This window comes from Seriola dumerili, unplaced genomic scaffold, assembly GCF_002260705.1.
Source record: "Seriola dumerili isolate Sdu_G_001 unplaced genomic scaffold, Sdu_1.0 BDQW01001387.1, whole genome shotgun sequence".
Classification (NCBI taxonomy): Eukaryota; Metazoa; Chordata; class Actinopteri; order Carangiformes; family Carangidae; genus Seriola; species Seriola dumerili.
In genome coordinates, this window is record NW_019175642.1 from 258117 (window position 1) to 273118 (window position 15002).

Sequence of the window (15002 nt, forward strand, 5' to 3'; positions counted from 1 at the left end):
CACATAAAAACATGGAAGAGAGGAAGCCCAGCAGTCCTTGGAAAGTTGGTATTGAAGCCCTGCTGTTATTGACTTACAGAAACAGGTGGTGTAATTCTCAGATTAGCAAATAACACACGGTTTAAGATAAGATTAAACCTCCAAAATAACTCCTGTGCTGTTGTTATTGTAAAATGTATTTGAGCTTCAGTGTTTTGTTCATACGAGAAACCCTCAAGATAACACTGTAATTTGTGTCGCATCCTACAGGATTTGATTGCAGCGCGTCCTTTGTCACTATCAAAATCTGTAGATAAATTTTGTGTAATGTCTAATGTTATCTGATCTGTCATTCTTTTATTTTCCATTGAAGTCATTCATAAATTGCTTGTTTGCCTATTTTAGATGCTTTTTAAATCTGACTAAATAACCAATGTGTAAGAATTGGCCAACAGTCAAATTCTTAGGGGGCGGCAGATTACCAGAAAGTTGGGGAGTCCACCATTATAATAAGAAACAATGAAATACACTCTTTGGTCCCTCCTTCATGTCCCCCAGAAAATCTTTGAAAGAAAAATGTTAAAAAATGACACATGCTTCAGTTGTCATCTGAGATGTGACTGAGTGATTGACATCCCTCTCTCCCCTTTAAAGAGGTAATATGAAAGTATCTTAGTTTAAAGAAACAAGTACAAGGTATGTTTAGAAAGGTCGTAGTGACTGATAGTTTGGCCTTTTTAATAAATCAATGCAGATGTGACACATGTATGTGGGAATTAACTTTTTTCTTTAAACTAAAATACTTGCTTATTGCCTCTATAAAAAAAGACAGATTTCAATCACTGAGTCTGTAGTTTTGTGCATCCTCTGTTTAAACTTTATGTATTAATAACAAAATTGAAAAAACAAGAAAATTATTGGCCCGAACCATGACTAAAGCTAGATGTTGTTTCAGAACCATGGAGAGCGCTGTTTGTTGCGCGTAGGTACCATGCTGTGAAAGTGTTTTTATGGAGCGGAGGAGCTTGATGGACAAACGGACAGAACATGTCAAGGTTCGGATTCTTAGCCTGCTTGCTTTTCGTGGTTGTAAATAGAACTTTAATTGTATGATAATAATAATTCCATTGCCTCTCATTGTAGTAATCCAAAGATAGAAGGGAAACGTAGGGGAGGTAAGTTCATATTGTACTTATCACAAAGTTTGAGTTTGGCTGCGTGTTTTCTGTGTTTTTGACACTAAATAAGCTATAATGCTGTATATACAGTACATTCACAAATAAAAAACATAAGCTTGTTTTCTTTTTGAAGAGGTAAGTTTAGTACTGTCAGTAGACAGAGTTCAGTCTCACTATGCTGACTTTTTAAAATTGTATGGTTGTTATGTTATCTGGTTTTCCTAATCCATTTATTTAACCTAAACTAATCTCTAGTTCATAATAAGAAATAATTTATCTTATTTAGCTCTGTCACCTAAGATAGCTCGTCACGGTCTTCATTTAATATTCTTGATTGTTTCAATTATTTGTCTTGGGTTAAATAAACAAAAACATTTCGGTTGTTTCTGTGGCAAACATCTGTGTTTTAGCAGTGGTAATAACTTCTAAAAGCTTTGTTTGAAACGTGTCAATTTCTTTTGTATCCCGACACAGGAAAACAATGGACTCTTAATTTGAATGTGGAAATTATTGACTTGGCTTTGTGCTAAATTCATATATTATAGCACCTTTTTCCATTTTATACAAACATTAATTCATTGATTAAGCTAACTGCTAGCTAATGTAGATGGACTGGTAAGTGGCAGGAAAGTCTTATCAAGCTAATAAAATACATCAATATCATAATTTTTTTACTGTCTGTTTTGATTTTGTTTATTTTATATTATGAAGTTAACACACCACTGATACATTTAATACATTGAATAAGCTCAATACCAAAATATTATATTGTTATAGCAGTAGTATCTGTCATTGCTGACCTAAAAATACCCAATCAAAGTAACTCATGTGCTATACATATTAAGCACTACTCAGGTTAATTGTAAATTTAAAGAGGCACGACACATTTTTAATAAAACCAAAAAATATATAATTTTTATTCATCATACTGATGTGATACTTTAGACCTGCACATCCAAAGTGCAGGTGCACAGGTGATTGCAAAAGCTCTTTATTCTGAGAAGTTTATAGGTAAGTTGGGCAGGACGCTGGTCCAGAAATGCACATAACGCATTCTCATCTTCTGTCTGACATAGTTCTTGTCCATTTTAGAATTGATCTCCAGGTACTGGTGTCCAGTGCTGGTGAATTTGGGCCAGGTAACGGGCACACGCAGTCCTCCTTTGTTGGGATCTCTGTGGGCATAAGCAAAAAACAGGTGAACTGAATTAAGACAGGTTTTGTTTTCTATTTCAGTCTTTGGTTGAAGTTTATTTGATGTCTGCAATGCTCTATGCCTTGTGCAGAATTATACCCAGTTTTGGCGAAGTTGGTCCAGTAGGCGATCATATAGCCAGAGACATCACGGTGGCGAGGCCAGTATCCCAGTGGTGTGGCGAAAGGCTTCCCAAACACATATTGCAGGTCATCAGCGTGGTCGGCTCCCATCCAGCTGGGGTAGGGCCTGCCAATGCCGCCCATACGGTTGGGCTGAGAGAACAGGTAGGAGTACGTACGACCAGTTCTTTGGTGAAAGAAGAAAAATATGGGGCTGTGTCAATATCAAAGAGAAAGATGAATAAAAAACCTAAAATCTGAATTCTTATTAAATCTTCTCTTATGAAATCCCAAACCAGGGCCATTACAGGAGTTTGGTAAAAATGATAGACTTCTAGCTAATTAAAAGCCCTGTGCCCTGTTTTTATTCCCCTTCTAAAGCAATGTGGGGAATGAAAGGGGTTATATATATATATTCTGACAACTATAGCTCTATTGTAAGATTCTGCTCTCACGTGGCGTTGGCAGCATGAAGGTAGAGGGCAGCCTGTGTTGGAACCAAGAAGATGTAGTCTGTTCCAATCTCCACCACAGTTTTCTTGATAGTCTCCCTGTTGGGATTTGATCCCCAGGTTGAGGTGTATGTGGAGTAGGCATTGTCCAAACCAGCCTGGCCCTTCTTAGTGTAGGATCCCAGAAGCCTCTTCACATCCTCACTGCATTCGGAAGAGAAGGTTTGAAAGTTAAGCCTGATAAAACACCTCTCTGCCGCCAAAAATGTTTATGCTCCACAGTTCTCACAAAGGTTTGTTGCTCTGGGTAAATCGATTGAACTGTCAATGTTTCACACTGATCAAAAGGTTTGAACTCACATAGAGGTGTCCACCAGGTGGGAGTTGATTGAAGGAACATCTAAACCAGTGAAGATGTGTCCATCCATGTCGTTGACTCCAGCGATGTAGTCCACATCAGCAGCATTGTGGAAAAGGTTGTAAGGCTCATCAGGCAGGAAGTCGCCATCGATCACAGGAGACAGGGCCAGGTTGTGTACGAGGGGGTCTAACAGAGGCAGATAAAATCAGACTCTTTAAGTGACACTAGACAACTTCTTTGTTTTAACTTCACTAACATTACACATCACCTTTAAGTTATCATTATGAAGTACATGTTAATTGCATAGTGTAATGGCTATAGAATAATTATGTTATCTGACTTTGGATTGGTTCCCTACAAACTTCATTTTCCCTAGGCAATTCTGTCCGCCTTTTATTTTGACTTGTCTTGAGCTATCGGAAGCTTTCCCCAGGAAGCTGAAATTGTGGTTGGTGGAACAACCAGAGTAACTGGGCAAATGTTAGACTAACAGAAACTGAGGTAAAAATAAGAATGAACCTTGGATTGGTCCACTCGACAGGGAGAGCCATGTTAGGACTGCAACAGCCTTATTTCCTGGGACCAACCTTGTGGATTTTTTTACTATTAGGCTTTGTCCTGTTAATTGTCCTTATGGCCAGTTCGACTATGGATACACTGCCAGCTGCTGTGCTAGAAAGCGTTGACACTATGTCTAAAATGAAAATGTAAACTAGGCTATATGGAGTGTAACCCTTACGATCGGGTGAGCTGGACAGTTTGAGAGAGCCGGCCAACGTTAGGAGCGCAGGATCAGTCATCTTCAAACAGGCAACCATATTTTCATTGGTGGGGCAGTTGACCTTCAGAGCAACCTGGGAAGAGGGTTCAAATCATCCTTAATTGTTTTCCAGACCCAAAGATAAATGTCCACCTTTAAATGCCAATGAACACTTCTAAAAAGAAGGTTCAAAGTTGCATGGAAGAAACAAACTTTTCAGAGAAGCTGTGATGTACCTCCTCAGCGAACTTGCGAGGGTTCCTGTTTACGCCCCATGGGCAAAGGGCGACTCCACTCTGGGAGATGGCTCTCTTGAACAGCCCTCTGTTGTGAGGACTGAGTGTCTTTGGGCAGACAGACAGAAAATCAGATGTTTTAGTGCATTCTTTAAATGAAGTTAGACTCATATGTACAAATTCTGCATTTTATCATCTATGTTTCGATAATTCACTCAGCCTCTCAGGTGTTTCTGCTTCAATGCACACAGTAAGCTAAATGTCCAGAAAAAAAAAAGCTTCTCACCTGGAAACTAACACTAGCTCCACCTGCAGACTCTCCAAAGATGGTCATATTGTCAGGATCTCCTCCAAAAGAGCGAATGTTCCTGTGCACCCAGGCGATGGCTGCATGCTGGTCCCACATACCGTAATTTCCTGACAAGAAGATGGAACAATTTACAAAATTTTCCCAGTCACCATCCACAAGGATTTTTACAATTCTGTCACTGCTGTGGAAGAATAAAGTGGCATCTACCAGGCAAACTAGAGTCTCCAGTGCTTAGGAAGCCAAGAGTTCCCACACGATAGCCCAGAGTCACCACAATAACATCTCCTCTGTCTGCAATCTCCTGCCCGCTGTACAGATAGTTGTCCAAGAAGTTTGCACCCATCGATCCTCCTGCCAGGAAGCCTCCTCCATAGATCCAGACCATGACGGGCAGATCTGTGGAAACTAGAGACAGAGAGAGAGATTAGATCCAGTTGTGGTATTGATCTATTGCGGATGTGGGCTTCTGTCAATGTTTACCTGAGCGGCCATGAGGAACCCAGATGTTAAGGTAAAGACAGTCCTCACTTCCTCTGGTGTCAGTCATGATAGTGTTCACCTGAAGGCATCTCTTCCTGTACTCAGTGGCCTTCAGGACACCTGATGAAAGAAACACAGTGTAAGAGTATCATACTAAAAATCTTTATTCAATGAAATTAAAAGAGAAAGTTTGTTATGGCTCTTGTTGCTAAAATATATTTTTTGTACTGTGAATTCTTGAGCAACAAAACATTATTAATATCATTTTGACTGTAAAATCCAGTGGGTGAAAAGATCAGTCTACCCACCATCCCAGCCAGGGTGACGCTTTGGTTTCTCAAACCTTCCAGGGATGTCAGCAAAGGGAATCCCCCTGAAGACGTCCATGTGGCGACGGAACCCAAGACGAATGTTCTCGCCCTGCACCATCCCTCCCTCGGTGTAAACCACCCCAAGCTACAGAAATTAAACAGACACATAAAAAAAATAAACTTGATGTGGTAGTCCACCAAGAATTTAGAATAAAAGTCTTTCTTTAAAATATGACTACACCTACGGTGTTTGGCATGTTGCATTCAGATCTGATTTCTCAGTTTCCATTTGGGATATTTTGGAAAAACACTGGTTTGAATCAAACAATCATGTAACATAGCAATTCAAAGAATGAATTTACAATTAATAATTTTTAATATGTAGTGACAGAGATGTCTAGACATCTGTTTCTACAGCATTTATCTAACAAAGATATTTATTGCTTAAAATTAGAAATACTAATCCTACTTTCTTAATCAGGAGTAGCACCTGCATTTCAGAAAGTCTGTAGATGCAGAAATTATAGCATTTTTTACATACTGAATACTTTAACTGATTTTTGATACACTAGGAGTACATTTTTGTTTGACACTTACAGAGGTCGCAGAGACCGTCTCCAGAAACACTGCAACAGCAACCAAAATTCCCAGCTTCCCCATCATGACCTGACTGTGAGAATCAGCTTGGATGTTGGCCAGACTTTTATAAAGGGGACTCCTCCCCTAAACAACATCCGACCAGTGTGCACCAGTGTCCGTGGCCCTGCTTTTCTCGCTGTTACATAACATGTAATATTTAACCACCTTGTCTCCACAGCACTTTCCTCAAAAACACATTCAAACCTGTATTTCTATAGCTGCTCATTTGAAGAGATGACGAGTTTTCACTGGACCTTGATGGTTGAGCATGATGATGAAGTGACAGACTTGAAAGTGTTAGGGCTTATCAGAGCCAAAATGTAATTGGAAGTGAAATAACCAATTGATAAACTCCCTTTGTCCTAGGACATTCACCAAACCAGGTTTATATGAACTATTCTATCTTCTTGAAAACATGACTGGAAATGTAAATTTGTGAACTAAGACAACTATAATAGATAACTCCAGATAAAGACGAACCCTCGTCTTCTCTTTATCACATATGTAATCAGAAATTTGATTTGTTGGTTTTTATGTAGCTGTATTTTCTTACACACATCAAAAATGAAGAATGAGCTACACACACACACACACACACACACACACACATATATATATATGAGTGTGTATATACATATGGGATCAGACCAGACATGACGCCTGTCAACATGTTGTCATTCCGACACATGAGTACTCTATAGTTATTACTACATTATTACCTGAATACTCAGGATTCATAAGTTGGTCCCCAACCATCAAATTCAGCCTTCATTTTGATCTGAACAACATACCTGTAAGGTTTTGTGACTGCAGTTTTGACACTATCTTGGTGACACAATCTGTCGACAGACAGACATAAACACCTGTCAAAGTACTCAAAATTGCCTCTGTGGTAGTTCCCACTAAAGGACATATTTTACCATGATAACACACATTCACAGACTGACATGGTGAAATCAATACCAGCCACTCTGTCATGGCTGGTAATTAACCAATTTGTTATAATCAGAATATTTAATAAATGTCCAAAGTTATTTAACAACAACAAAAAACACTTCCTTATCGTGAAATAAAAAATACAGAGAAAAGTAGGGAGTAAATGGACTGGACACAATTACTGGCACTCTTTTGATAGATTTATATCAGTTCGTCTGTCCACATGACCTGAATTAACCAATGAATGATGGTTTCACTGCACAAAAAGGGGATGATTACTTCAATTTTCTTTTTCATAGTGGCGAAGACAAGAGAGTTGTGCGCGAGCATCAGAAATGCTATTATCAAAAAATGGTTTTATGAGATGGCTAGGCTAGGCTAACTCATTAGCATGCTAACTTCAGTAGATATTTGCAACACAATACGTAGATTTCTTTGACATAGCATCAAAACTGTTATTTCTTCACATTCTGTTGATAAGCTTAATTAATTTTTTTTAATGTTTTAAACTGAAATACTGATGAGTAAAAGGCCACATGCACACCACTTGCTTGATCTCTTTTGTGGTGCAGTGAATCAAGTTAAAAAAAAATCTTTTAAGAAAAAGTTAATACTTGCACACACTTGTCACCCCTGCATTGATTTATTAAAAAAGTTGAATCAAAACCGGGATGTTCTGAAACATCCAGGGTCATGTGGTTTTCGGATGTTTCAGATGTGATACATCCAGGGACACATAGTATTCAGACGTCTCACATGTGAAGCATTCGGGGCACATGTGGTTTTTGGACATTCATCATGTGAAACATGCAGAAGTACATGTCGTTTTCTGATGCATACCTTGAAAGAAATATTGCTTACCATGACTCCACGTTTTCCAGTCAGTCAGTCAGGACTCAAAATGTCCTCAATTATCACCAGACATTGTCCTCCTTTTCTAGTATAATCAGAAATGCAGAAGTTGTATATTTCAGTCACAAAAATATTCTGTAGAACAGCAATGTCAGCCCTAAATATTAACTTTTATCAAGGCAATAACAACTAGGCCTACAATAAAAATTATGATAGCTGTACTCTCTAGCTTCAAGTTGGTCACTCATGCCAAGGTGAAACATAATTTTGGAAGATGCTCTGAAATCATGTTACAAACACTTATTTTTAATGTAACTGAAAAATAGGTGTTGCCATTCCTCTGGAGGCACATACTCTAAAATCAGTTATCATCTGCTCTTTTAGCTTACACATCAAATTTTACCGGCTACTTGAAAGATGTGAGCCCACTATCAACCGTATCAACATCTGAAAAAAAAAGTAAGCAGAGAGAGAAGAAATAGTCAGCTAAAAAGAAAGACAAACAAAGTCAATTTAATTAGGAAGATAACATTAGCTTTATGTCCACCACCCAAGGGATGGCTAGCCACACAAAATTAAAATTTGGTAACATTCAGTGTTTTAGAAACTGATGTGATTAGCTATCATTAGCAGGGTAGCCAGCAAGCTACAACCACAACCAGTTAGTTGAGCGATGCTTAAACGTTACACATGGTAGTTAATGTCGTTTTTTGCAAAAATATATCACACTTGGTGCCTCTTACCTTATATATGTATATAATATATATGTGCCTTATATCCGCAGCACTTTAAAAAAAAAAATAGCTCTACCAGTATGAAAAAATATTACAAAAATGTAATTTGTCATTTAAAAAAAGCCAAGACAAAAAAATTAACCCGTGGGTTTCTTAATACATAAATCAGGAAGTATGGTTGGTGAGGTTAGTAATCTTGTTGCAGTCAAAAGATCTAAATCACTGCATAGGATATATTAAACTGCATACAATATATTCACAAATACAAATAGGACCTTGTTTTCTTTTTGAAGGGGTAATAGCAATGTCAGTAGACAGAGCTCAGTCTGACTATGCTGACTTTTTAAAATTGTATGGTTGTTATCTGGTTTTCCTAATCCATTTATTTAACCTACACTAGTCTTTAGTTCCCTATTCTTTATGACAACAGAAGAAATAGTAGGAAATAGTAAACCAATGGTGGGAGCATGACAAATAGTGGCTAATAAGTTAGCTTACTTAGCTAGGCATCTTGCCAACATTAGCTCTGTCACCTAAAATAGCTCGTCACGGTCTTCATTTAATATTCTTGATTGTTTCAATTATTTGTCTTGGGTTAAATAAACAAAAACATTTCGGTTGTTTCTGTGGCAAACATCTGTGTTTTAGCAGTGGTAATAACTTCTAAAAGCTTTGTTTGAAACGTGTCAATTTCTTTTGTATCCCGACACAGGAAAACAATGGACTCTTAATTTGAATGTGGAAATTATTGACTTGGCCTTGTCTTAATTTCCTATATTATAGCACCTTTTTCCATTTTATACAAACATGAATTAATTGATTAAGCTAACTATATGTTAGCTAATTCAGATAGACTGGTAACAAAGTGGCAGCAAAGTTTAATCGAACTAATAAAGTACATCAATGTCATAATTTTTTTTCTGTCTGTTTTGATTTTGTTTATTTTGCATTATAAAGTTAACACACCACTGAGAAATTAAATTACATCACAGTAGTAGCAGTACCATCTGTCATCATTGCTGACCTAAAAATGCTCAAAGTAACTCATGTGCTTTACATACAAATTCTATTTGTTTGGCACTATTCAGGTTTATTGTAAATTTATAGAGGCACAACACATTAATAAATAAAACCAAAAAAAATACAATACTTATTCATCACCAATTTATTTTTCATGAACCAATACTGACGTGATACTTTAGACCTGCATGTCCAAAGTGCAGGTGCACAGGTGATTGCAAAAGCTCTTTATTCTGAGAAGTTTATAGGTAAGTTGGGCAGGACGCTGGTCCAGAAATGCACATAACGCATTCTCATCTTCTGTCTGACATAGTTCTTGTCCATTTTAGAATTGATCTCCAGGTACTGGTGTCCAGTGCTGGTGAATTTGGGCCAGGTAACGGGCACACGCAGTCCTCCTTTGTTGGGATCTCTGTGGGCATAAGCAAAAAACAGGTTTTGTTTTCTATTTCAGTCTTTGATTGAAGTTTATTTGATGTCTGCAATGCTCTATGCCTTGTGCAGAATTATACCCAGTTTTGGCGAAGTTGGTCCAGTAGGCGATTATGTAGCCAGAGACATCACGGTGGCGAGGCCAGTATGCCAGTGGTGTGACGAAAGGCTTTCCAAACACATATTGCAGGTCATCAGCGTGGTCGGCTCCCATCCAGCTGGGGTAGGGCCTGCCAATGCCGCCCATACGGTTGGGCTGAGAGAACAGGTAGGAGTACGTACGACCAGTTCTTTGGTGAAAGAAGAAAAGTATGGGGATGTGTCAATAACAAAGAGAAAGATGAGTAAAAAACCTAAAATCTGAATTCTTATTAAATCTTCTCTTATGAAATCCCAAACCAGGGCCATTACAGGAGTTTGGTAAAAATGATAGACTTCTAGCTAATTTAGCTAATTTTTATTCCCCTTCTAAAGCAATGTGGGGAATGAAAGGGCATATATATATATATATATATATATATACTGACAACTATAGCTCTATTGTAAGATTCTGCTCTCACGTGGCGTTGGCAGCATGAAGGTAGAGGGCAGCCTGTGTTGGAACCAAGAAGATGTAGTCTGTTCCAATCTCCACCACAGTTTTTTTGATAGTCTCCCTGTTGGGATTTGATCCCCAGGTTGAGGTGTATGTGGAGAAGGCATGGTCCAAACCAGCCTGGCCCTTCTCCTTAGTGTAGGATCGCAGAAGCCTCTTCAGATCGTCACTGCATTCGGAAGAGAAGGTTTGAAAGTTAAGCCTGATAAAACACCTCTCTGCCGCCAAAAATGTTTATGCTCCACAGTTCTCACAAAGGTTTGTTGCTCTGGGTAAATCGATTGAACTGTCAATGTTTCACACTGATCAAAAGGTTTGAACTCACATAGAGGTGTCCACCAGAGGGGAGTTGATTGAAGGAACATCTAAACCAGTGAAGATGTGTCCATCCATGTCGTTGACTCCAGCGATGTAGTCCACATCAGCAGCATTGTGGAAAAGGTTGTAAGGCTCATCAGGCAGGAAGTCGCCATCGATCACAGGAGACAGGGCCAGGTTGTGTACGAGGGGGTCTAACAGAGGCAGATAAAATCAGACTCTTTAAGTGACAATAGACAACTTCTTTGTTGTGTTTTTTTTATCATTATAAAGTAAATGTTGTAAATTCAGCCCAAGACATTTTCACTGGGACAAACTTTGAGGGTTTTTTTCCTTACTGTTGAGCTTTGTATAGATAGTTCCTATGGCCAGTTTGACTGTTGAGAGAACTCCAGGACTTGACAAGGTTCAAAACTTCCTTTCAGTTGGCATAATATCTACTAGATGAGTAAATGACAAAACCTTCCTACTTATTAATACAACAGGGTGTTTTATGCCTCTATCATAGCATAGAGACTGCAGTTTCTAGTACAAACTGGGATTCTTATGGTTGTTTCTCGCTTTGGAGTGTGACCAGACTGATAGTGATAGCCATGTTGCTAACCCTAACCTCTAGCAGCCAGAAACAAACAATTAATCGTCTGTTTAAACAAATAACGTGTTTCATGGCACTGGCCTTTTAAAAGTGGTGAGCAATGGTGAAAAGTACTATATTCTTCTATATGAGGGGAAAGTTGTCTATTTTCACTTGTGTAGAGTGTAGTCCTTACAATCGGGTGAGCTGGACAGTTTGAGAGAGCCGGCCAACGTTAGGAGCGCAGGATCAGTCATCTTCAAACAGGCGACCATATTTTCATTGGTGGGGCAGTTGACCTTCAGTGCAACCTGGGAAGAGGGTTCAAGTCATCCTTAATTGTTTTCCAGGCCCAAAGATAAATGTCCACCTTTAAATGCCAATGAACACTTCTAAAAAGAAGGTTCAAAGTTGCATGGAAGAAACAAACTTTTCAGAGAAGCTCTGATGTACCTCCTCAGCGAACCTGCGGGGGTTCCTGTTTACGCCCCATGGGCAAAGGGCGACTCCACTCTGGGAGATGGCTCTCTTGAACAGCCCTCTGTTGTGAGGAGTGAGTGTCTGTGGGCAGACAGACAGAAAATCAGATGTTTTAGTGCATTCTTTAAATGAGGTTAGACTCATATGTACAAATTCTGCATTTTATCATCTATGTTTCGATAATTCACTCAGCCTCTCAGGTGTTTCTGCTTCAATGCACACAGTAAGCTAAATGTCCAGAAAAAAAAAAGCTTCTCACCTGGAAACTAACACTAGCTCCACCTGCAGACTCTCCAAAGATGGTCATATTGTCAGGATCTCCTCCAAAAGAGCGAATGTTCCTGTGCACCCAGGCGATGGCTGCATGCTGGTCCCACATACCGTAATTTCCTGACAAGAAGATGGAACAATTTACAAAATTTTCCCAGTCACCATCCACTAGAATTTTTACAATTCTGTCACTGCTGTGGAAGAATAAAGTGGCATCTACCAGGCAAACTAGAGTCTCCAGTGCTTAGGAAGCCAAGAGTTCCCACACGATAGCCCAGAGTCACCACAATAACATCTCCTCTGTCTGCAATCTCCTGCCCGCTGTACAGATAGTTGTTCAAGAAGTTTGCACCCATCGATCCTCCTGCCAGGTAGCCTCCTCCATAGATCCAGACCATAACGGGCAGATCTGTGGAAACTAGAGACAGAGAGAGAGATTAGATCCAGTTGTGGTATTGATCTATTGCGGATCATATTTTATGAGCTTCTGTCAATGTTTACCTGAGCGGCCATGAGGAACCCAGATGTTAAGGTAAAGACAGTCCTCACTTCCTCTGGTGTCAGTCATGAGAACGTTCACCTGAATGCATCTCTTCCTGAACTCAGTGGCCTTCAGGACACCTGATGAATGAAACGCAGTGTAAGAGCAGCATAAGAGTTTTGAAAATTATTCATGTTTTCATGACAAATTTCATCATACAGTTTAAGCCTTTAGCTGATTCTAAATAACCTCTATGGATATAACAATTAGACTCAGATAACATGCTCTGACTAAAACAATAATGAACAAAATTGACTGGATGAGCAAAAATAAAACATTTTGCTGTGAATTCTTGAGCAAGAAAACTTTATTAATATGAGTTTAAATGTAAAATCCAGTGGGTGAAAAGATCAGTCTACCCACCATCCCAGCCAGGGTGACGCTTTGGTTTCTCAAACCTTCCAGGGATGTCAGCAAAGGGAATCCCCCTGAAGACGTCCATGTGGCGACGGAACCCAAGACGAATGTTCTCGCCCTGCACCATCCCTCCCTCGGTGTAAACCACCCCAAGCTACAGAAATTAAACAGACATCAAAAAACTTGATGTGGTAGTCCACCAAAAATTTTGAATGAAAAAGACCGGCATGTTGCATTCAGGTTTGATTTCTCAGTTTCCATTTGGGATGTTTTGGAGAAAATAAATATGTTTGAATCAAACTTCTGTTCCTATCTTTCTATCAAAGTAATTTATCGCTCAAAATTAGAAATAAGAATTATACTTTCTTCATTAAGAGTTCATTTCAGAAAGTCTGTAAATGCAGAAAGAATTTTTGTATACGTGTGACACTTACAGAGGTCGCAGAGACCGTCTCCAGAAACACCACAACAGCAACCAAAATCCCCAGCTTCCCCATCATGACTAGACTGTCAGAACCAGCTTGAATGTCGGCCAGACTTTTATAAAGTCAACTCCTCCCCTAAACAACATCTGATCAGTCTGCACCAGTGTCTGTGGGCCTGCATTTTTCACTTTTATATAACACGTAATATATAACCACCTTGTCTCCGCAGCACTTTCCTCAATACTTACTGTTGATTACATTAAAAACACATTCAAACCTGTATAAAAACCTTCAATAGCTTCTCATTTGAAGAGATGAGGAGGTAAAGACTCCCTTTGTCCCTGGACATTCACCAAACCAGGTTTATATGAACTATCATATCTTCTTGAAAACATGATTGGAAATATTGATTTGTTTATTTATGAAAACTTAGACAGCTATTAAAGATAACTCTAGAAAAAAAAAGAGAAACCCTCGTTTTCTCTCTATCACATATGTAATCTGAAATTTGATTTGTTGGTCTTTATGTAGCTGTATTTTCTTACAACCTTCAAAAACGAAGAATGAGCCGCAGCACGTTCACCTCACATGACACCGCCATCATGCAAACTGATTAATGGAGTGAACCGATGTAAGGACAACTGCCACAGAGGAGAGGGTCTCTGTACTTTTATGGAATAGTAATACAGTATTAGTAGTGGTAATATGGAAGAGTAATTACATGGAAATGTGCCCCACTCCCCCTCATGTGTTTTTGATGATCTGTTAATATTTTCTATGGATGTTAACTGTGCTGTGATTGCACAGTTAGGAAGAGTTTTCAGTTATAGTAATATATGAATATTCATAGAAATTGTTTTAAGGTATTTAGTGAGTTAAACACAGTAAATCAGACAGACATGTCCACATGGCAAATGTTTATGTGAGTTGAGAAGTGATTTTCCAACTTTTGCAATTGTTTACCAGGAAGCCAACCCTCGCTGAGTTGACACAGCTGTCCAACGGGACTCAAAGTCACACTGCTGTAGCCGATTCAACAGTTAATCCTCGTTTGATGTAAAAACTTTTTCCTAATGCTGCAAACCTGGATTACAAATAGCCTTCATTATAGCCTACAATAAGTAACAACATCAGTAAATTAAAGTGGACATTACTATCTCTCCAAAATGTGACCTGCATGATTTACTATCGTCAGTAAGTTTATATAAGTTTAGAAAAGAAAACAGAAAGAGAAATTACTTTGAGAATGGACCTCAGAATATAACCAGCAATTAAATTAAATTCTACATATATGCATACTGCGTCTCTGTATATGTATATGTATATATATAAAGTACCAGTTAAAAGTTTGGACACACTTTGCTATTCACTTCAATGGGCAAGGGTGTCTAAACTTTTGACTGGCACAGTATATATATGATAGGGTCACACCAGCTGAGATGCCT

General features: G+C 38.8%; 2 protein-coding genes across 2 annotated transcripts; both read right to left on the reverse strand.

Moving 5' to 3' along the window:
- Positions 1-2096: 2096 nt before the first annotated feature.
- Positions 2097-6047, reverse strand: LOC111238496 (bile salt-activated lipase-like). The gene is made up of 11 exons (XM_022768039.1): positions 5982-6047; positions 5382-5529; positions 5074-5193; positions 4801-4998; positions 4570-4700; positions 4284-4391; positions 4027-4141; positions 3287-3473; positions 2930-3130; positions 2452-2661; positions 2097-2332 (listed from the first exon to the last, which is right to left on the reverse strand). Exons 1-11 carry the CDS (start codon positions 6045-6047, stop codon positions 2149-2151), a joined length of 1668 nt encoding a protein of 555 aa, XP_022623760.1. The 3' UTR covers positions 2097-2148.
- A 3640-nt stretch (positions 6048-9687) lies between these two features.
- LOC111238495 (bile salt-activated lipase-like) lies at positions 9688-13678 on the reverse strand. Its single transcript, XM_022768038.1, has 11 exons — positions 13567-13678; positions 13139-13286; positions 12736-12855; positions 12455-12652; positions 12224-12354; positions 11938-12045; positions 11681-11795; positions 10918-11104; positions 10558-10761; positions 10078-10287; positions 9688-9977 (listed from the first exon to the last, which is right to left on the reverse strand). The coding sequence occupies exons 1-11, from the start codon at positions 13630-13632 to the stop codon at positions 9794-9796; spliced, it is 1671 nt and encodes a 556-aa protein (XP_022623759.1). The 5' UTR covers positions 13633-13678; the 3' UTR covers positions 9688-9793.
- Between the last annotated feature and the right edge of the window lie 1324 nt (positions 13679-15002).